At 54.3% G+C, this 20,692-nt stretch overlaps 8 protein-coding genes across 8 annotated transcripts; 4 read left to right on the plus strand and 4 right to left on the minus strand.

The window, feature by feature from the left end:
- Positions 1 to 831: 831 nt before the first annotated feature.
- CABS01_00455 (uncharacterized protein) lies at positions 832 to 1,298 on the plus strand (the record flags this gene model as incomplete). The annotated part of the gene is made up of 3 exons (XM_060533836.1): positions 832 to 953; positions 1,006 to 1,219; positions 1,263 to 1,298. The coding sequence occupies 3 exons, from the start codon at positions 832 to 834 to the stop codon at positions 1,296 to 1,298; spliced, it is 372 nt and encodes a 123-aa protein (XP_060406350.1).
- A 1,311-nt stretch (positions 1,299 to 2,609) lies between these two features.
- On the plus strand, positions 2,610 to 3,240 carry CABS01_00456 (uncharacterized protein; the record flags this gene model as incomplete). The annotated part of the gene is made up of 3 exons (XM_060533837.1): positions 2,610 to 2,694; positions 2,778 to 3,036; positions 3,099 to 3,240. 3 exons carry the CDS (start codon positions 2,610 to 2,612, stop codon positions 3,238 to 3,240), a joined length of 486 nt encoding a protein of 161 aa, XP_060406351.1.
- A 405-nt stretch (positions 3,241 to 3,645) lies between these two features.
- CABS01_00457 (uncharacterized protein) lies at positions 3,646 to 5,304 on the minus strand (the record flags this gene model as incomplete). The annotated part of the gene is made up of 1 exon (XM_060533838.1): positions 3,646 to 5,304. One exon carries the CDS (start codon positions 5,302 to 5,304, stop codon positions 3,646 to 3,648), a length of 1,659 nt encoding a protein of 552 aa, XP_060406352.1.
- A 752-nt stretch (positions 5,305 to 6,056) lies between these two features.
- CABS01_00458 (glycosyltransferase family 28 domain-containing protein) lies at positions 6,057 to 9,956 on the minus strand (the record flags this gene model as incomplete). Its single annotated transcript, XM_060533839.1, has 1 exon — positions 6,057 to 9,956. The coding sequence occupies one exon, from the start codon at positions 9,954 to 9,956 to the stop codon at positions 6,057 to 6,059; it is 3,900 nt and encodes a 1,299-aa protein (XP_060406353.1).
- A 1,262-nt stretch (positions 9,957 to 11,218) lies between these two features.
- On the plus strand, positions 11,219 to 11,563 carry CABS01_00459 (uncharacterized protein; the record flags this gene model as incomplete). Its single annotated transcript, XM_060533840.1, has 1 exon — positions 11,219 to 11,563. The coding sequence occupies one exon, from the start codon at positions 11,219 to 11,221 to the stop codon at positions 11,561 to 11,563; it is 345 nt and encodes a 114-aa protein (XP_060406354.1).
- Positions 11,564 to 11,825: 262 nt separating this feature from the next.
- CABS01_00460 (uncharacterized protein) lies at positions 11,826 to 13,700 on the minus strand (the record flags this gene model as incomplete). Its single annotated transcript, XM_060533841.1, has 2 exons — positions 11,826 to 12,788; positions 12,846 to 13,700. The coding sequence occupies 2 exons, from the start codon at positions 13,698 to 13,700 to the stop codon at positions 11,826 to 11,828; spliced, it is 1,818 nt and encodes a 605-aa protein (XP_060406355.1).
- A 1,707-nt stretch (positions 13,701 to 15,407) lies between these two features.
- Positions 15,408 to 16,923, plus strand: CABS01_00461 (uncharacterized protein; the record flags this gene model as incomplete). The annotated part of the gene is made up of 2 exons (XM_060533842.1): positions 15,408 to 16,182; positions 16,238 to 16,923. 2 exons carry the CDS (start codon positions 15,408 to 15,410, stop codon positions 16,921 to 16,923), a joined length of 1,461 nt encoding a protein of 486 aa, XP_060406356.1.
- Positions 16,924 to 17,881: 958 nt separating this feature from the next.
- On the minus strand, positions 17,882 to 19,324 carry CABS01_00462 (uncharacterized protein; the record flags this gene model as incomplete). The annotated part of the gene is made up of 2 exons (XM_060533843.1): positions 17,882 to 18,498; positions 18,580 to 19,324. 2 exons carry the CDS (start codon positions 19,322 to 19,324, stop codon positions 17,882 to 17,884), a joined length of 1,362 nt encoding a protein of 453 aa, XP_060406357.1.
- Positions 19,325 to 20,692: the final 1,368 nt, after the last annotated feature.

The following is a 20,692-nucleotide window of genomic DNA, read 5'->3' on the forward strand; positions in this document are numbered from 1 at the left end:
ATATTGTTAATTTCTCGCCAGGTCCACAACTCCTTCTAACTATTCGAGTCGTCAATCGTTTCTTCCGCCCGTAAACAGTCCGAGAGGTCAACAACAGGCTCAAAAGAATCTACATCATGCAGGAGATCTTTGCCACCCTGCTCCTCCTCTTCTGAGCCGCATCCTTCTGCACTCGTTCCTCTTTCCCCTCTGCCATGTAGTTACAGCTTTCGTGAGCGACGCCTGGACTCAACCCAAGGCGGTCCACACCACACACCCCACACCACCCTCTTCCCTAAGACACCCCCCCTCTGAGCCATCTACCCCCCTTGGTTGCCTTACCAAGGAGCCGCGTGGTTTGCGAACCAGAAGAAGTCGTGTTCTTCGGGGTCATGGTGACACCCCACCCTCCAGCTCATGTCGCACTCGGTATAGGTTTTGCTCTGCTTTGATGTCAACGAGCCATGCAAAGTTACCTACCGCCTTGATGGATGCCTACTCCCGTAAATCAACACAGGTCCTTATATCCAAATATTCCACTCTATTTTTTTTTCTCTCTCCACCTTCTCCAAGGCAACTTCCCCCATGATTTCGCCCTTCCATATCATCCCGAGTAGAGTGGCTAGGTATCTCGCCATCCCAAGCACGAACAAAGACTGGATGAGACAGACAGATTCAATCAGCATCTGGTTTCATGACACTTTCCTGAATCCGCAATACGCGAGCTAGTGTCTTCATTCACCAAACCCCAATTTCCATGAACCTATATCCATCAAAATCCATATGTTGACTGCCCAGCAGCTTTCGTTCCAAAAACCCAGTACCCCCCAACGCCGTCTGACTTGACTACTCATGCTCACATGTAGCCTTCGACTTACAGGCCGCTCTACTTACGAAAACTCTCAACTCACGAACTTCGACCGACGTAACCATCCATGCTTGGATTTTCGTAGCATTCGCCAAATAGATATAAGTTGAGCACAAGGACCTGCCATACAACTTGGATAGTATCTAGCCATGCTTTAGATTCCTGAGAAAAGGAAATTTGCTCAAAGTTTCACTTGACTATAAGCAAAGCGTTGAAGTCGACTACGAATACGAAGACGGCGACTTACGCATTGCGGAATTCCATCACAACAAGAGAACCAACGAAAAGGTCGACGAAAGTTCGACTCTAGCCTCCGAGAAAAGGGACTGCGACGCTTTCGAAATCCCTACGGGACGGGTTATGTCCGTCAAAGTGCGCAACAGACATGAAAACCACAGTCTAACAACACACTTAGTCAGAAGCATGGGTCCGGCTTCCGAAGCAATACTGACACCTGTCGAATCTTCGACTCGGTAATGATCAATACGCATCAATCAGCGGCTCATAGTCTCACAGGCTTGGCCGAGCATCTCGTTAATGTTGCGACTCGCCTAACGCTTCTACAACGTCTTGAGAGTCACACAAATTCAATATCCCCAAGGAGGTTTATTGCAACGACGAGTTCAATGCCTCAAAATCAACGGTGACGCTCATAGCGACTGGCTCGATTTAGGTATTAACGGTTGATGCCATCACGGCAGTACCCTGACATGGCAATAGTTGTATCATGGCTTATCCTTCTCAACATCTCTCTGGTCCACTTCCCAACCTTGCCCAAAGCCCAACATGGACACGCCGCCCCCGACCCACGATGTAAATATTCCAAAGCGACAAAGAACCTCTCAGGAACGCAGTGTCTTCCAGATGAATCTTTCTCACTTATCACCATGAGCCTAGATGCAGACTAATGCCTCCAAGCAAGAGCCCTGAATGCGGCCCATTGGTGGCACCTATAGCAACTAGTTGGAAAACGATGGTGGAAGCAACAAACCGTATAGGAAGAGGTATGTTAGTAGGGAAGTTACGAGTAGAGAGGCTAGGCTGTAGGCTCCTCATAGTCCTCATGATCCTTAAGTAAGTGCAGTAAGATAAGTATTATAACCAAGATCACTACGGAGATTTTTCACCTTGTCCCTATCTCTTCCCTCCGCGTCTTTTCTCTCGGCGTCAACTTCGTCCTCGTCTTCAATCCCGTCTTCGTCCTCGTCGTTGGCATTGTACTCGACCTTCCTGCTACTATTCCCCTTGAATACTACCTAGATAGCGACGCCGATAACGTAAGATCCTTTGACGCCGGGAACAGAGAAAGAAAGCGCCAGCCTTTAGTCACTATCTTCCCGAACCGGTGTCGGACCACCCTTCTTGATGTTCGCGCTTCCATGTAAGGCTATGACAAAAGCGATAGGCCCCGGAGTCTATATGATTGGCTTCAGCATCAAAGATTGAGGCGGAGAACTTCCCGAATTTGAATGGAGTCCAAGCAGGTAATCGCTTCTCTCAAGACACAAGCTGAGAGCCTTTGAGGGCTTTGGGCTTGATGACAGTCAGTCATAAGCAGATCTCACATTCGCCCGCGCAGCAGGTAGTATATTTGATGGCCATTCCATCAGCATAGACTTCAAAGAGTACTATCAGCCTCGGTTCGTTGAGTGCTAGGCACAGACAGATAGGGTACGGGACTTCATCGACCGCCTCGTTCAGACGCAGGGGTCATATCCAGGACTGGCAGGCGCAGAGATACACTAACAACAGAGCCCGCTCTATGTTGGATGACTCGTTCCAGCTCACGGTACGGCCGATTCAATACAGCCTGGCGGCTAGCTTCAAGAACATCACCAAGTCCCTGGGTCTTTTCTCGTCCGTACTGCGCGCCACCACGGCCTTGACCCCGTTCTTACGCGGAGGGTGGTGCACAACACATGGCTCCCAGGGCAGTTGCCCGTCGCTGAGACGCTGGTCATTGCCCTTTCTTGCTCCTACGCGTGGCAGGACGGCTTTCACATTGCCGAAGGAGGTGCAATCACTGACGACATGAACAAGAAGAAGAAGTTAAGGACTGGCAAGACGGGTGGTGTTGCAGATACCCCCAAAGTGAATATTATGGTTCGATTCTCCCGCATGAGAGACAACATGGAGAAGTCGCGAGAGGATATTGAAGGAAGATCGTCCCTTATCCGAGGCCTCGAAGAGTGCCAATCAATTAAACAAGAAGTCGAGACCGACGCAACGAGGATTGACCAAAACGCAACAGGGGCGCCCAGGCGTGCGAGGAGGGCGACGCGCTGTTGGAAAAGGCCAGCAAGGAGTGGGGGCAGACGCTGAGTGAAAAGCTGAGAATGCATGAGATTTGGAAAGAGATGAATGCGCTGGCCACTATCCTGGAACGACTGTGATCTAATGTGAGCACACCTATGTTGACCTGAAAAGAGCTCGGTCAAGAGATTCATAGACGTAGTGTTTACGGATGAAAATGGCAATCACTTGCTCAGGTCAATCGTTACTCATATTCAAATTGTTTCAGCAAAACTTGTCAATTTCCCACCCCCCTTCCCTCTCTCACTACTGTTCTATGTAGCCTTTGGCTACGTCTCATAATCGCTGAGGTGCCAGCCTCCAACTGTGCGCGCGGCTGCGTGGGCTTGTACTTTGTCTCTCAGTCCTTATTTTTCAACCTGAAGGTCCTCCAGGTGCGTATCCTCCTCAGCGTTACGCCTGTTCCGGTTTCACCTTGGTGATGGCGCTCGTACTCTTGCCTTCCACGCTTCGATCTGGCGTCCTGCTTCTTCAAGATCTGTCTTCTAGATTTCCTCCATCTGTGCATGTTCGCTAGCTTCACGTTCCAATCTCTCCCTCAACTCTTTGTTTTCGGCCTGGAGTTCCTCCAGGTGCGCGTTCTCGTCAGCGGTACGTCTCCTACGCTCCTCGATTTGTGGTCGTGCTCGTAATTCAGCCTCTAAGGCTTCTTTCTGGCGTATTGAATCGTCAAGATCCGCTCTCAGTTGAGCGTTCCCCGTCGTTTGATCTTCACGTGCTGCCCTGTGGCGACTTGTGACTCTAAAAGGCTCAGTCTTTGGCACGTTGAGTCGGGCTCGGCGTTTCTTGTTCTTTGCTTCCCATCGCAAACGCACAAGAATGGCTCGCTCGTAAACGTCAGCAATGTTGCTCTTGTTTGGTAACTCATTCAATGGCCTTCGGCCGTAGACGGCGAGCTTGGCATATTCCTTGGGCGTGAAGCCTCCCCATTGTGGCATGCCCATGTATGTAGAGTTGGCCAAGGCCCTGATGATGTTGTTGATCTCGTGAATGCTAATTTTATATGTTCGAAACTTCCTGCCATTCGTGCGAGGCTCGGCGTCGGTGACAATGCTCCCCTCAAGATCTAGCATCAAGGTTGACAGAGGTGATGCATTCAGGGCTTTGTGGGTCATTCGCGATCTTGTCTTCTTGTGTAGCTCGGGCAGCGACTTGCCTTTGCCCTTGTACTTCTCAATCACATTGATAAAGGTGGCGAGGAAGTTGTCGTCCATCGGATTAGCCAGCGGCCAGTCCTGGTAGTTCCTCGTGCGTAAGATGGAGGCGTACTGCAGAGCGATTGCGAGCAAGTCGAGGCTCCCCATCCAGACGGGATGGAGAGACAGGTGGTGAAGGTTCCGACAGAATGCTACCGACCATACGGCCGGTCGTCTCTTGTAGACTTGACCATTCTTTTCGATTTCGATCTCATCGACAACGCTGGTGTCGAATTCCATGTTGTTGTACTTGGATATGAACAACTGTGGCGAGCAGCGCCAGACGCGCAGCCAGACCTTCCAAAGCCCAATGAGCTCAGCTGGGGTATACTTGAAGGTCACGAGCAATTCCCGCTCAGCGTTCTTCTTCCACTCCCTCTGCAGCTTCTTCTCATCTTTCCTGGTCCAGTCTTCGTCGTATTTCGACTTGGGCAACTTCTTTGGGAACAAGCGATCGAGCTGACGTTTCGTCAGGATAGGAAGCGTCTCATCCATATACTCTCGAACTCGGGCCGTAGACATATTCTTTGACAATTTCTCTCGCACAAGGTCCCACAGAACGTGACCCTCGGTAGGCTCAGGCGAGGATGAATGGGAACTGTCCTCTTCTCGAGACCGCTCCGCGACTCCGCCACTGTTTGGCGTCGGATGGCTCGTCTTCTTCCTCTTGGTTCTGTCTGGCAAGACGACTTCTGCCGACGGACTCCTTCCTCGCTTGGGTGCTCTGCGTCTTGCCGGTCTCGTCGGTCGGGGCTCTTCGGGCTCAGTCGGTGCCTGGGAGCGTGCACCTCGTCGTCTTCTTGTGCCTTGCACGATGCCGTCGTTCTCAACGTCGTCCTCCTCATCGCCATCGAACTGCATGGCGCCGGCCTCTTCGAGACCTTGAGGGGAGTAGTCGCCATCGTAGTCGGATTCATCCGTCAAAATGTACTCGTTAGCAGAAGCCATGGTAGACAAAGCTGATCATACACAATCGTGTGTAAAATCAAGGTGTGGGGGATGTAATTAGGATAAAGTCGGGAGGAAGGGGGAAAAAAAGTTTTGAGGCACAAAAGTGTGCAAGCAGACTTGGGTCATATTCGAGGAAGGTGCCGTGGGAAAATAATTATTCGTACCTGCCTTTCGGGTCCATCGTGCAAGGAAGGTACCTTCCTCCAATACCTCATCCTACCTAAGGCAGGTACCTATGTATCGAGGAAATGGCAGGCAGCAGGATCTGGTAAGACGGAGAAAACTGGACACCAGATAGGAACCGAGATATGTTGAACACGGCGCGGTTCGACATGATGTCCATCCTCCATGTGTTTATCCTCCTCCGGGACCATGTTTACGAGAGATATTCCTCGTCCAATCAAATCAACAAACCTTCGTCCATCCGGGACGGGCACTCACCTACATCTCCCTCACCGCCTGACAGGCCCCCAAGCCATCAGCCATTCTCACAAACACATCAGAACCTGTCCTTGGATATTAACTTTGATTAGAAAACTACTCGCTACTCCTACACAGGAATACCAAGAAAAAGGGGGTGGGGGTATAAGTCAAAAAGTATCTAAAAAAGAATCCCAAACGCCAAACAACGCATGTGCCGAACATGCCTGGGCGATGGGGGGTAGTCTGTCTGTCTGATTTGGAAATCTCTCTTCTCAACCACTCGGAAAACAAAAGAAACGCCGTACGGACGATAGCCTCCCAAACTCCTAAACCTGAGCCGACCTCGCGCGATCAACGCTGGGCCGGCGATGCCCGTCCTCCTCTGACTGCGTCTTATGCTCTACTCCAGCCGTGCCATTAACCTGGGCCACATCCTTGGACTTAGACCCAGAAGCCTCCGTTCTTTCTTGTGCGTCTTCCGCGGCAGCCTTGTCTTTGGCATCCGCGCGGTCTGCCGCCTCGGCTCGTGCTTCCCCTTCCTCGTTCTCCGCGATATCATTTCTCCTCTTGGACGAGTTCTTGTCCGAGCCCTCCGAGTTCTCCTGATCCTCAGCAGACTTGCGCGCCCGCGCGGTTTCGGTCGACCGCCTCGTGTCAACACTATGTCTAGTCGCAGGGCTCTTTAACTTCTCATCCGCTTTGCGAAGCTCCTTTTCCGTGCCGACGACAGTGCTAATATCCTCACCCTTTTTGATCGCCTGTAGGGTGCGGTCGGCAATGTCGACGCTCTCAAAGGCTGCGTGATTGACTCGTTGCTTCTTGTGCGAGAAGACTCCCTTGATGCCTTGCTTCTTCTCGGCCTCGAGGGTCTCCAGGAGTTCGCGAATAGTATACCAACCAGTGACTACGTCCTTGTCGGTTTGCTTCTTTGAATCGCCTGGGAGGTTCCGTCTTTCGCGTTGGCCCTGGACAAGACGGGCCCGACGGACGACTCGATCCGGCTGTTTCTTCCGTTCGACTTGCTTGGCAATGCCCTTCAAAGTGTAGCCAACGGGACTAATGATGGCGCTGAGATCCTTGAGTACGAATCCCGTGAGACCCATGCCTGTTCCCTTGACGAATCCCTTGACGCCCTCCTTCTTGGCACCCCGGACGGGTAGGCGAACGAGGCCGGTCGTGCCGTCGTAGATGCCGTAAGCAAATTCCTTGCCGGCCGCCTTCAATCCAGAGCTGATGCCGGTAACACGTGGTGGGCGTCGAACGGTATCGTCACCGTAAAGCCGAGGAGCGTTGTGGAATCCCTGAGCGATGGCCATGGATAGGTCTACCGGTGCCCTCGCCAGGGCCTGTGCCGATTTGCCCACGCCCTCGCCGACCTCATTGGCGTAGTCTCCGACGGCGTCGTCGACGGTAGTTCCAGTATCGATCGATGACATGGTATCGCGACGTTCTTGCGCACCCGGTCTAGCAGAAGAAGCGTTTCCGTTGGCTTGGGATTGCTCTCCCTGGCTTTTGTTCTTGCCGTCTTCCTTATCTGCTTTGTTGTCCTCGGCTTTTCCTTCATCTTTCTTCTGCGCGTTGCTGTCGTCCCCGCCCTTTGCTTTCGCCTTGTCGCCCTCCTTTTTGGAATTGTCCTCGTCACCCTCCTGCGGTTGCAGCGCGCCGTTACTGTTAATCGCGGCCTTGCGTTCCTTGGCACTCGTGCGCTTGTCTCGGAGGGCTCTCAACTTCTTCTTCTTGTCCTTCTTCTCCTTGCGCTTGTGTGACGTCTTGGCAATCCTGTAGGGAACGCTACCGATACCGCCAAACACGTTGCCCATCGTCCCGGCGAGAGAGCCCGCGATACCAGTCACCGGTTCTCCAGGGCCCTCAAAGTCGTTCCATTCCGTGTGCCGCAGCAGTCTTAGCCTCTTCCACGAAAGTTGTCCTTCCTCGACAATGATGTCGGCGGCGAGGGCACTAAGCTTGACATTGGTGTTTTTCAGCGTCCAGACTGCCGGTCGGTCACGCAGAATGGAGCAGCGCATCGAGTTCATGCCTCCCAGAGTCAGGTGGTGGTGGAACGACCGCACAGCATTCTTGGCGCCGTCGCCTTCCAACTCAATGTCTTTGGCGACCTTGGCCGCCGCTTCTTTCGCCTCATCCGTAAGGCAATACTTGATGCCTTCGGCGAGCTTCTCGGCGTCGAGTTGCTTGTAGGGTACAGCCTCAGGCCCGGCTTTGCTTGTTGCAAGTATGGCTCCCCAGAAATGCTGGTCGCCGAAGAAAGGAACAATCATAGTCGGCAAACCGCACTTGAGAGCAATTGCGGTGGTTCCAGCTCCGCCGTGAATGACGCAGGCCTTGACTCGGGGGAAGAGCCAGTCGTGAGGCGTGTTCTCTAGCATAAAAATATTATCGGGAACATCCATTTCGTCGCCTCCCAAGCCGCCCCAACCCTTTGACACGAGCGCGCGAACCCCGGCAAGTTCAACAGCCTCGAAGATCATTTGGGTGAAACGATCCGCATCATCGACGACAATCGAGCCGAAACCAATGTAGATAGGCGGTTCCCCAGCATCCAAAAACTTCTCCAGTTCGCTTGGTGGCTCAAATGTCGAAGCCAAGTCGAGGAAGACGAATCCAGAAACGTCAATCTCTTCACCCCAATCTTGAGGCTTAGGGACGAGGCCAGGACTCCAAAGGTAGGTGAAGGGCACGTGCAGGCGATAGGTCGCTCCCGGAGCCCAAAGTGTCGAGACGGCATCCAATCCCAGGGTCTTGACGCGGAAGTCGTTGACCAAATCGCCCAGACCCTGCCATACCATCATCTCGACCAGGGGGTATGAGATGAAGTTGGTGTACCCGGGATCCACATTAGATTTCTTGATGCTGGCCAGGGGGTGAGGGAAGGCCTGTGTCGGAGTGTAGGGGAATGTGAACATGAGATGCAAGGGGATGCCGAGGGCCTCTGCGCAGTGAATATGGGCAAAGCTCGGGGGGTTGGCAATAATTGCGTCAGCGATGAAGGGGTCCTTTTCACCCATCATCTTGAGGTTGTGGACATCCTTCTCGTCGTCGGTGGCGTTGATGCAAGCTCTCCAGAAACCGTCAAACATCTCCGCCATGGCTGAACGTCGACGTCCAATGTCTCCGGCCTTGACAGCATCCAGAGTCGGAATCATGCCCGGGTTCTTGACCATGAAGGCCATCAGCTCGGAGGGGTCGCCGCCGACCGAGAAGAACTCCAGACCGGAGTCCTTTTCGACGAACTCGCGGAAGGCGGGGTGCGTCGCAATACGGACGCGATGTCCATAGTCCTCTTTGAGTATCTTGCCAATCTTGAGGAAAGGCTGCGCGTCACCGCGGGAGCCAATGACCATGATGACAATATTCAAGCGCGGCTTCGGCTCGCGGTCGGCCGTGGCCGTGGTAGCGGAGGAGAGACGTGACACGGGCGGACGCTGCGCATCCTCGCCCTGGTCCTCACCTTCGGGAACGGGCACCACCTTCTTGACGGCCTGTCCTAACGCCTTGGCCAAGTAGCCGGTATTGGCCGTCTCCTTGACCGAGATGCGCAGACGACCGTCCTTCTTCACCTTGCCCTTGGTGTTGTAATTGTCATTGCCGACGTGGAAGCGGCGGTAGCGCTCGGCAATCTCCTTTTGCCGCCTCGCATTGGCTTTATCTTGTGCCTTTTTCCTTTCGGCCGGGGTTTTGCTGTCTTGGGCGTTCTCGTCATCGGAGGAGTCGCTGGAGCTCGAACTCGAGCTCGAATCTCCTCTGTCGGCCTCCCAGAGTGCCCTATCGAGGTACGATGTTCCGGATCGCTTGGGGACGTTCCGCCGTGTCGCGCTGCTCTGGCCAGCTTTTCGTGCAGGCGCCTCGGTCCTCCACTTCTTGTCTATGGGAGGGCGTTCTTGGTTGTTCGACGTTCCGGGAACCTCGAGGTGGTCAGGCCCGTTTGGGGCCGACTCGGTCTTTGTGGCCCTTTCATCCTTTGGTGGTATTTCGGGAACTGTAGGCGCGGTCGTGGATTGCGGTGATCGAGCGTTCGGCGAGTCGACCTCGGGTGGTACAAAGGACGGGTAGACAATGTTCCTGTTCTCGTCTCGCACAACACCAATGTGTCTTCCATCGCGATCAATTTCGTCAATGTGAAGCTGCTCGGGAGGAGGGGTCGCTGTCGCCTCGGACTCGGTCGCGGTGCCCAAGGCCAGTTGTGCCGCGGCGGTTGGATGCGCCATGATGGCGTCGGGTTGGCGTGTGGTGGTGTCAGGTCTGCTCTTGAATTGAGTTTCGTCTCTGACGGTGGTGCGGAAGGGGGAGGAGGGGAGTTGCGGTTATGGAAAGGAAGTTGAGATCGATTGTGAGAAATTTGTTGTTTAGCTCAGGGCTGGCATCCCAATGTGGACATTAAGGTAGGTAGGTAGAGATACGTTTTGAAAATAGCGTGGCTAAAGAGGTCTTAGGGGCGAAGTTGGTCTTGGTGCGCAAGTCGCGTCACTTGTTCTTGGCTGGGTTGTCACGCAGAGGTTGACGTCCGGAGCAATGAAGGAGACTAAGGACCTCGAACTCCGCAAGCTAGAAAGGCGAAAGGGACGGACGGGAAGCATAAAGAATGCCGATACCACCCTCTTCATCGGCCGATCTGTTTGGTTCCGGGAATAATAAGGTACAGCAGAAAGACTTGTCCGGCCCACGGAAAGTTTCACGCGAAAATCAAGCTTGCGAGCTTTGCGGAGGAGGAGCACAGGAAGGAGGGCGCCTGGACGTGGCTGCGGCTTGCGCTCTGGGACCTGAAGCCGAACTGGTTCTTGCTTTGCTGTTTCCAAAGCCGTCCATCTGCAGCAAATAACAGTGCAGTGGTGCAAGCATCAGGAGCAGCGCAGAGCTGGAATTTCATTTCCAACCACCCCCTGGTCGAGAATGACATCACTTCCCGAAGGTGACGCTAAGCCGGTTATCTGCAAGGGTGCGCCCCTGCCGATGAGGTAGCTTCCTGGTCTGTGCGACGGAATGACATTGGCTGGGTCGGGCTGGCCCGTGCCAAACCGCTCAGAGGGCAATCTACGATGGTCACGTCCGGAGACTCTCCCCCGGTGGCTCGTTCGAATTAAACCGCCACAATCCCGTCCCGAGTGCCTCAGTTCAGGTTTTTCTTACAATTTGGGCAATCAGCGTTACCTCCTTGACAACACATTGCTTTCATTTCAATCGAATCACGTTGGCGATCTACGGTGAGACAAGTAAAGTACAGCATGACGGAAGGTACGCAAACCGGCCCCCCTCAACCGAGATGAGATGGTGAGACTGCGTTAGGATTTGCCAGCTGTTTCCTACATGAAGCCAAATTGGGCTCGAGCCCCTTGGACCGCTGCGTCCTCCAAACATGTACATCTGGACATCTGATTGCACATGAGCTAAGCCACTGGCGCCACACTTGTGCTTCGGATGTATTACCTCGAGCTCTCCTGGTCCAATAGATCGAGGATCTACACCAAGATCGATGGTGCACAGCCACGAATCACTCGCCACAGTCCGCGTCTACCTGACGGCATTTGACAACCGTGACAACGTTCGCAACGTCCTCATCCCCAGAACGTTCAAGTTGGCCGTGGATCGTCAGAGCAGGCGTTTAGAACCATGCGGCTTTCGGGTCAAATATGACGGGCTTCTAGACATTCGCCCTTCCGCACTGACGCCGTCGACGCCATCTTCCGCCCATGAACAGCGTGAGTCCGCAACGGATAAGACGACACGTGTGGTGGCCTGTAGTGGAATGCATTCCATGCATTGTAGTGCGAGTTCGGTGACGGGTGGTCTCTCGCACTTCACCGCGGCCCGCTCCTAGGCTCTGATCTTTCCTCTGATGAACTCTGACGAAGAGACGCCACAAAACACCACGCTCAGCTAGCAGCATATTTAGGAGAAAATTTTGTTTTAAATTCATACAGCTGCTCGTTGCTCAGCAGCCAAGGTAATTCGTAACTCATAAGAGACTCCGCCATGAACCTACTCCCGAAAATGCAAAGCCCATACCACAGAGCATCTCGGCTTACCCGCGCCGGGGCTACCCGTGATATCCAGCGTCCAATGTACAACAACAGCACCTTTTACTGCAGAGGCAAGCTCTTCAACCGCATCGTCAGAATGTCGAGCTGTGTCTTAACCTCCTCGCCCTGGCCCTGATCATCCACTTCCTTCTTCTCAAGGGCCGTCTGCAAAGTCTTGACGGCGTGTAGCAGAGGCTCAACATAGCGCTGCTCCACGGCGCCAGGCATGCTAGCCGGCACCAAGTGCTGGAAGCTGGTGCCGGCAAAGAGGAAGTATGCAAAGTTGGCAACCTGCAGGTGGAAGGGGAAGTTTTGCACCCAGTATTCCCAGATTTCGGGAACGGACTGCTCCTTGAGGAATGCCATGTTGGGGAACAAGACATATTGCAGAGTCTCGACTGCATCTGTTGTCGAGAATCTGTTTGTGAGCTTGCGTTTTTGAGCCACAATCAATTCTTCTCGCAACCACGTCACCGCAGAGGCCTGCAGAGCGGAGAAGATACAGTTCTCAAGGAGATCCTCCAAGATCTTGAGCCGGTCGCTATCGTCGGGGTCGTCATGCAGGACGAGGCCCGCGAGGGTTGTCGAAACATTTCGAACTGATAGTGTCGGGTGGAACACAGAGACAAGTGTGAGAAGATGGTGGTAGGGCATGAAGTCGCCTTCTGACGGTGAGATGCGCTTGTAGTTCTCTAGCCAGAGTCCCATTACGACGAGAGCCTCGGTGGTGCCAGGGTTTCCCACGATGCGCGACTGCGGGTCTTCACCAAAGAAATTTTCGAGAAGCTTGACATGATCGGGGAACATGGTCATCTGGACCTGTTCGTAGTCCGCATCGAAAACTTCTGCTGAGAAGAGCCAATATGCAACCAGGCACCAGACACCTCCGGTGGAGAGCTTGATGTTGTCGGGGCTGAGGTCATCGGTCTCGACTGCTAGCGGGCTGTTGGGGATGGAGCCCTCAAAGATGTCCTTGACGGAAAGAGCACGCACTCTGTTTAAGCCGAGATCTCCTGCAAGTGCCTGGGTTATTTGTTAGCGAGTTCGACCGTCCGAGCAACATCAGACGAAGGTACATACGACTAATTGGCCAACCAGAGCGTCCCTCGCCAAGAGATCATCGTCCTCCTTAAAGGCTCGCAACACGCTCTTGCGCATCACGACACGCTCTGGGTTGTAAAATTCCAGCAGGCGAGAGGCCCATTCCATGCCGGTGCAGTTGACGTAGGCCTCGATGATGCAGGTAATGAAGGACTGGAGCAGTCTCTTGGTCGTGTCAGGATCCGTCGGCGCCAACTGCTGCTTGTGTGCGGCCTCGGGGTCCGGTGCGTGTTTTGTGGGATCGCTCTTCGTAAAGGGAGTGTCGAGCTTGTTGCTGGACTGACGGGTAGGTAGCGGCGGGCGCTTATCGCCAGAAAGGGAGCGGACGAGGGCAATGACTGCAGCCGTCATTTCGGGATTGCGGGGATGGTAGGTGCGGTAGACGCTCTGAAGGGTCGTGTGAACGAAGCGAGAGGGGCGCGCGACGTTCAATCGCTTGTGGAGGATGCTCAACATGCCGACCAGGTGAACGAATGTCGCCGTCGTCGCGGGATCGTCTTCCTCGTCGGTGGCCTCTTCGACAGTCTTTTCCAAAACCTCGAGGACCTTAAGAATGACCTCGCGCGGGTTGCCCAGCTGAGCAATGGTCTCGAGGCACTGCTGACTGCCCTGAACGGGCACAAGCATCTCGACCAAGTCCCATCCGATATCCTGGGTGAGCTGAGTGTCTTGGAGGATTTCGTTCAGGTCAGGCAGGATCTCGGGGGAGAGGACCTCGCCAATGATGGTCAGGTAGGTGAAGGTGTCTGTGGCGGGTGGCTTAGACTCGCGCAGAGCCTGGAGGCCGCTGGGCTTGTCGGCCATGGCAAGAGGAGGATTTGTCGCTTCAATCATGGTGTTCAACTACTCGAATGACCTCTGTGACATTGGAGGGGTTGGTCGATGGTCGTTGAAGAAAAGTCTGGGCTTGATGAACACTCGGCAGACGGCAGAAGGAGGGGGGCAGATGGGGTGAAGAAAAGAAGAAAAGAGACTGACTGCGCCAGTTCTTGTTTCGTCATCGGAGCTTTCAGCACCTGAGAGACGGAAGGGAAGGCGTGAGAGAGAGGACCACACTTCAGACCTAGGCAGGCACGGCAGGGTTCCAACTCCAATTTCTCTCCACCAGGCAATATAATTAGCACCTCACCAGCAGCTCACCACTCCACGAAAGGGGGGGGACTGAGGCGGGCGATTGCAGTCAACGACAGGATCAGAAATGCCAGCAGTGGGCGCAGCAGCAACCCCGCACTAGCCCTGATTCAGAGAGGATCCCGCTGGAACACTTTACAGGTCAGGTTCACCCCACTGGAATCTGCATTCTGAAGAGGTCCCGCCAGGTCTGAAGCCTCAGGATGGCCCCGCCTCCAGGACCGGTGGAGGTCGTTGGTGCAGACATGTCAGTGGCCCAGAGTCACAGTGAAACCCGGTGCCATCGGGTAGTACAGCGCGCCAGACCAGGCTGGTTCCAGCCCGCAACACTGGCTGGGGCCAGGCCTTGGCGGTGAAGTGGCCTGCGACGAGACAGCCTGAGATGTGAGTAATTCATTCCCAGGAAATTCCTAAGACGGTATGGAAGAACAGGTTGCGGATGGAAGATCGGCTCGTGTTTGATTTATGCTTGACAATGGAAGCATCCGAACAGACGACGAAACTGGACAGTCCCCATCCCTTTAATCTGCGGAAACGGGAATGGACCCTGAAGAAACCTGAATCCTGAGGGACCGAAGTCAACCACCAGCGTCCCCACGGAAGTCTTATCGTTCCCGCGCTATCCCTTCTGTTAATTGTTATCGATAGAGAAAGTGGAGCATGCCGAGATAGCGGGATGCACTTCGATAAGACACCCCGACTGGGGAAGCGATTACAGATCCCAAGGTACCTTACCCGTATGTGCGTAGGTACCTTGATGGGAGTACACCGTACCCCTCCATCACCGCCTCTCTCATAGGTATGGCGGTCTCCCTTGCCTTTGAATCTCGTTTGGGGGCATCGTACAAACGCAACGTCTTGCAGATTTGAAGACGACAGGTTCAAAGGAGAACAGCAGAACAATTGCTTCGAGTACAGATTCATCCCCAAGGCCATCCGGCGCCATCTGCCATCCGCCACCTCCAACAAGCAACTGCCCGTGACACTCCGCACCCGCCATTCGTACCAGGTTTCGTGACTACCTACCTTCCTTACTACCCGATTATTACAAAGTACCACCACCCAGTCACATCACCGCTAACAAACGAGCGGACGGGTACTTTGAGGTTTCGTCCATCTGAGTAACATCTCCTGTACTTCCTGCCAGGCTAAACGCTCGCGGCTCGACATGTACTCTTCTGTCCCCTCCTTCCCATTCTGATCAGGTGCGCTCCTCCCCGCCCCTACCCAACCCAAGCCCACGCCCTACCTGACCTTGCTCTGACCGACAGTTACCGACTGCAGCCTCAGCGGACTGGGCGGGCTACAGCCGAACTCAAGTCAACGTCGTGCCGTCTCATCCCGTAACCTCACTCGTTCTTTTTGCCGGGAAAAACAGTCTTTATTCATTCCTCTCTCTCACCTTCCACCATGTCCGCTTCCGGAGTATCGGTATTGGAGGTGCCCGCGAGCAGAATGGATAAGTTCTGTCTCTTACCGCCAGAACTCCGTACAGCCGTTGTTGAGTGTGCCGTCGCTGACTGCCGCTACGGCGATGAGTCCGATTCCCTCGCCGACTACGCCTTGGTCTGCAAGGAGTGGCAGGCCATCGTCGAGCGTTTCAACTTTTCCGTCCTCAAAGTCACCCTGGCCAATCTTGACGACTTTGAGTCTTCCATGGTCGGCTCTCGCCGCAGGCTCGTCCAGCGGATCAACCTACACGTCGACCTGCCCGCCTACGACAATGATCCCTGCGAAAAGAAGGAGACCTGGGAGGATAAGGCCGAGAATAACTCGTGCTTTACTCTTGCATTTTACCGTCTATTTGGCATCATGAATTCCTGGAAACCAGAGGATGCGACCCGTGACGGCATCGATTTCTCACTAAGCATCTCTTCACCCAGCGACCTCCGCAACGCCAACTTTGAGCTATGGCAACGACGCAGGTGGAATATCAAAGATATCGGCGAAAAGCGTTTCGCCGACTCTTGGATCGATTTCGTCGGCCAGGATGAGGAGTTTGACCGGGTTAACCACCTGCCTGCGGTTAAAGTGATAAGGTCATTCACCGTGAGCCCTCAGAACCACCGGGCGCTGATGCCCGCCGCTCATGCCGACATCATCGCCCGGCTGCCCGGGTTGCGAACAGCCAATTTCGACATCACAAAGGACCGCAAGAAGGAAACCCGCAAAATTCATTTCAACCGTGCGTTCCATGATGATGTTGCTACCCTCCGGGTCCCCTCACTAACACTGGCCAGAATTCGCCGGTTCCATGACAAAGTGGCTCACCTCATTAGAATCTCTCACCATCATGTCCAATACGATATCATCGTGGCGCCAGATCCCCCACGAGACGCTTGCTGAAGGCGACAGCGGTGCCAAGCTCTGTGAAAAGCTCCGGCGTGCCGCTCAGCATCTTAAGGAGCTCAGCGTGACCAACGTCGTGCGTATCAGAGAATTCTTGCGTCCTCACTGGCCCATGGGAACGGACGATACCGAGCCGTTCCTGGCGAACCGCTCGTATCACCCTGAGTTCTGGCTGCTAAAGACTCTCTACATCTCTTATGGATCTATCTGGTACAATACAGAGTGGCACAAGCAGAGCGACGATATCAATGAATCCTCGGAGCTAGTCGATTTCCGCCAGAATATATCCCTCGCCGCCGCCCGGATGGCGTCTACGATGCCCCAGTTGAAGCACATGACCATCAAGCAGCGGCCTCTGATGTGGGCAGGCAAGCATGAGCTCGAGTACAAGATCGAGGGCGACGATAAGGCCTACCTGACTTGGACAAGTACCTTTGATTTCAGGCCATGGGAGCGAACGGTGGAGGCGTGGGTCGAGGTGGCGGCCCGGCAGGAGAGGAAGCTCGAAGTTCGCATCATCACTATGGCTTGGCATACTGACGGCAAAGCTCCTCTTCTGCCATCACTCACTTTTTGAGTACTCTTTCTTTTGCGGAATTGAGGAACTCCAGTGCGAGCATTCCCTTCTTTCTTTTTTGGGACTTTGGAAGGACGGAGTTTTTATGGCGTTCTCGAAGCATTTTTGGCACTTCTCCTTGGTACCCCTCTCATTACACATGGTTTATGATACCCAGGGTCGGGAACCGCTCTTCACGGCGTCATGATTATATCTCAGGGAAGGGGTAAGCGGGCAGTATTAATAGACTCAAGCCAGGATGAGGGCGAGACCTCAGCGGGGTGAAGGGGAGGCTATACCAGAGTGGTGCGACTCTTGGTAGATACGTTGAATGAGCGATACACGATTCGAACACTTGGTCTCTTTGTTTTGTTCCTTTTTGACTTCGTTTTCGTGATGGGTTTCCCCGGTCTTGTGTCATGATTCAGGATGAGATGGTTCTGCTACACGTGCTGTGACCAGCAGTAGCCCAGTGCTGACACCGCCTCGATGGCTAGTTCAAACTTGCATGACATGCAGAGTATGGGTGGGCTTTAATCTGATGGTGCTTAATCATGGTGGTTATGATTGGCTGAGTGTAATCTGAGTCTTGGAAGCAGCTGTGAGATTTACAATGAGTTTTCTCATGAGAGATGAAATTCAAGGCTCAGAAGCAGGTAACAGACTTACAATGAAATCTCTTATGAGATGAATGAGCCAAGATGCGTTCACATACGTGACATACAGTCCATACTTACTAGGTAGATAGCCATTCTCATTCACCATCTCATAGGTCATATGAAGTAATTTGAAATCATTCGATTTTTTTCATCTTATTGATGCCAAAAAGAGTAGTTCTCTCCAGATTCCCCAACGCCATGTTGTCCCAGACGCCATTACCCTGAAATCCCATGAACCAGATATAATCATCTCACGCGTACGTACACATCTACAACGAGCCGTTTCTTTGGGCAACACTCAAGAATGACCCCCACACACCTCACTCATCGTCATCGTCATCGTTCAAATCAACCTTGGGCCCGGGTCCCCAGCTGTACCTCTTGCGCGTCCTCAGCATCCAGCTCCAATGGCTCCACGGGTCCTCCGCAAGCTTGGTCATCTCAATCACATCTCCATGGCCCTCCCACAGCGTGGTGAGCCCATACTCGACCGCCATCCGCGCGTACTTTGTCGCCAGCCACGGCTCCCCGATGCCGTTGTACTCGATCGCGGCGAGGGTATACGCCTCGGTCAACAGGCTCCAGTTGTGCTCCTGCTCATACAAGGAGATCAGCAGCTCCGCCATCTGCGGGGTCGCCCTGGACGCGGGGGTGTAGTCGTTGAACTCCTCCCGCAGGGAGGCGATCTGCTCGATGCGGCGGTCCGACTCGTCCGTCTTGAGGCGGTGCTGCGTGCAGTGGTGGCAGGAGCAGTGGAAGCCCCAGGTGGAGTGCAGGCGCTCGCGGCGGGCGGCGCGGGTCTGCATGGGGTCGATGTAGGAGAGGGTGAGCTCCTCGCCGGGGATGATGTCGCGGATGGCGACGGTGCGCTGGGTGAGGGTGCGCGGGTCGAACCAGTAGTCTACGTTGGGGCGGCAGTCGTGGTTCATGCGGGATGCTGGCGGTGCCGTGTTAGCCGTAATTCCGGGATGCAGGTACATACAACAAGCAAGAGAAGGGGTGAATAGGGGGAGCTTACTGTTCACAAAGACGGCGTAAAAGTCATCATCGCGCTTCGCATCGTCCATCTCGACATCAAACGAGTTGGTCACGAGGATCTTGTCCACCATGGACAGGTGGTCGCCGTGGTAGCCGTGGCTCGACATGTTGAGCCACTGGCTGCGGTGCTTGAACTGCAAGAAATCCACGGCGTGGGCCTGCATCTTCTTCATCTCGTCGGGCGGGATGTGGCTAAACGCCGCATAGTCAATGAGCAGACTCGCCGTCTCGCGCAGGATGATCTCGCCCCGCTTGATGGGCAGCGAGGCGACCAGGCCGTAGTCCTTGCCGGGCACTTTGGCGACCTCGAACTTGGGCAGCGGCTGGTTCGAGCCCTCGAGCTCCTCGGGCCTGGTGAAGCCCCAGCTGCGGGTGATGTGGGCGGCGCGGTCGGCGTCGGTGATGATGGATATCCCCTTGCCGCCGTAGTTGGCCGCGTGGTAGATGCAGAATTCGGGTGCCTCTGTGCCGTTTTTGAAGCAGGGCGAGGTGTGCGTCCACGCGGAGCCCGAGGGCGCGGAGGAGGTTCCCGCTGAGGAGAAGGGGAACTGGTCGGCGCGGCCGCCGAGGAGGTCTTCCTTGTTGCGGCAGATGGGACCGTTGTTGGAGGAGGCGGCGAGGAGCTGGGAGGAGATGCAGATCTCGCCGGAGCTCGAGGAGATGACCTTGGATTCGCGGAAGGCGAGGGCGGAGCCGGCGCCCAGGAGTGCAAGTGAGGGCTTCATGGTGATGGAGGAGAGATGTGTGTGTATTAGAAGAGAATGATATCTTCGGGTCGTGATCTACACAACGCGCGAATAGAAGTGAAGAATGAAAGGATGAACAGTGAAAAAGGGAAGAATAGGAGAAGGAATGGGAGAAGAGAAGAGGAAGAGTTGAACACACGCTCACTTTCGTCCCATTGATCTATGATAATCGGACTCCCGGCACAGCTCGAATGATTGAAAGTGGGACGAATAGATATTAAGTATCCGCACCGCTCGACACACAATATGGCAAGATACGGCACGCAATAAGCAAGCACGGAAAAGTTGAGCAAGCTTCAGAAGCAAACCCTGGGCGCTTCGACTCTTCTTTGGAAATGCATGCATGCGCGGGACGGGGTTCGAGCTCTCGGCGCTGGCTGGACCAGCGTTTGGGATGCTCGCGGGGGAGCAACAGGATTGGAGCATGGGTGGAGGAGGAGGGATAACTCACACCTCACAGCCTACAGACCCCATAGACTATAGAACGGATGGTGATGGGGTTTGCGGGAAAGACGTGACAAGGTCCGCGAGCTTCTTGGGGCCCGGATCCCTGTCTTGAGGTCTGGATGTTTGTGTGAATGGTCGATTGCGTTGGAACTCTGAGTTGCCATTGAAGCTGTCCACGGGTTCCGTCTGACACTTCTTTTTCTTGTCTTTTTTCCCTGGTCCATCATCCATGGGATCATTGGAGTATGGACGGTGGACCATGGCCCATGGCGAACCCCAGGATGGAGAGAAACAAGACTTTTGACGAATGTAACCCTCGGTAACTTTAGTAAGGTTGTCTTGTAACGAGGAAGGGTTAAGCGACTCATGGTGCGAAGGACGACAATCCCCTGTAGCCCCTTCCCGCGACCCAATTGGACATTGGCGTTGTTTGATGATTGATGTTGTTGGTAAGGTATGCAGGATCATAAGAAAAGGGGGGGACGGAAAGGATGGCGCTAGGTTGCAGCGCTGCGATTGTTTCTTGTGTCAAGATCCTCGTTGATGGGCGTTCAAGGGGGTTGTGCGCTCGTGTCAGATGTGTTGCAGGACGCTGGGGTTGAGTTCTCGAGTGCACCCCAGCACTCCCCGTAAAGCGATGGTGGGCGGGAGAGGGAAAAAAAAAGGGGTGGCGTTGCAGACAAAACGGAATGGGGCCCGGGTTTGGAGGTCAGACAAAACAACTGACACACGCCGATCAGCGGGAGAGCCTTGGCCTGCCACTATTTTGTTGGTAACACGGCGCCGTTGACAAGTAGTAGCCTGCTCCAATGGTCCGTATGTAGGTATGAACCCCTTGGCTAGTTGGCCGTAGGGTCCCCAGCAAACTACCTTCTCTTGCATGGCGGTTGTGGAGTGTTT

The sequence above is a fragment of the Colletotrichum abscissum genome (assembly GCF_030869225.1).
Source record: "Colletotrichum abscissum strain IMI 504890 chromosome Unknown Scaffold_1.1, whole genome shotgun sequence".
Lineage (NCBI taxonomy): Eukaryota > Fungi > Ascomycota > Sordariomycetes > Glomerellales > Glomerellaceae > Colletotrichum > Colletotrichum abscissum.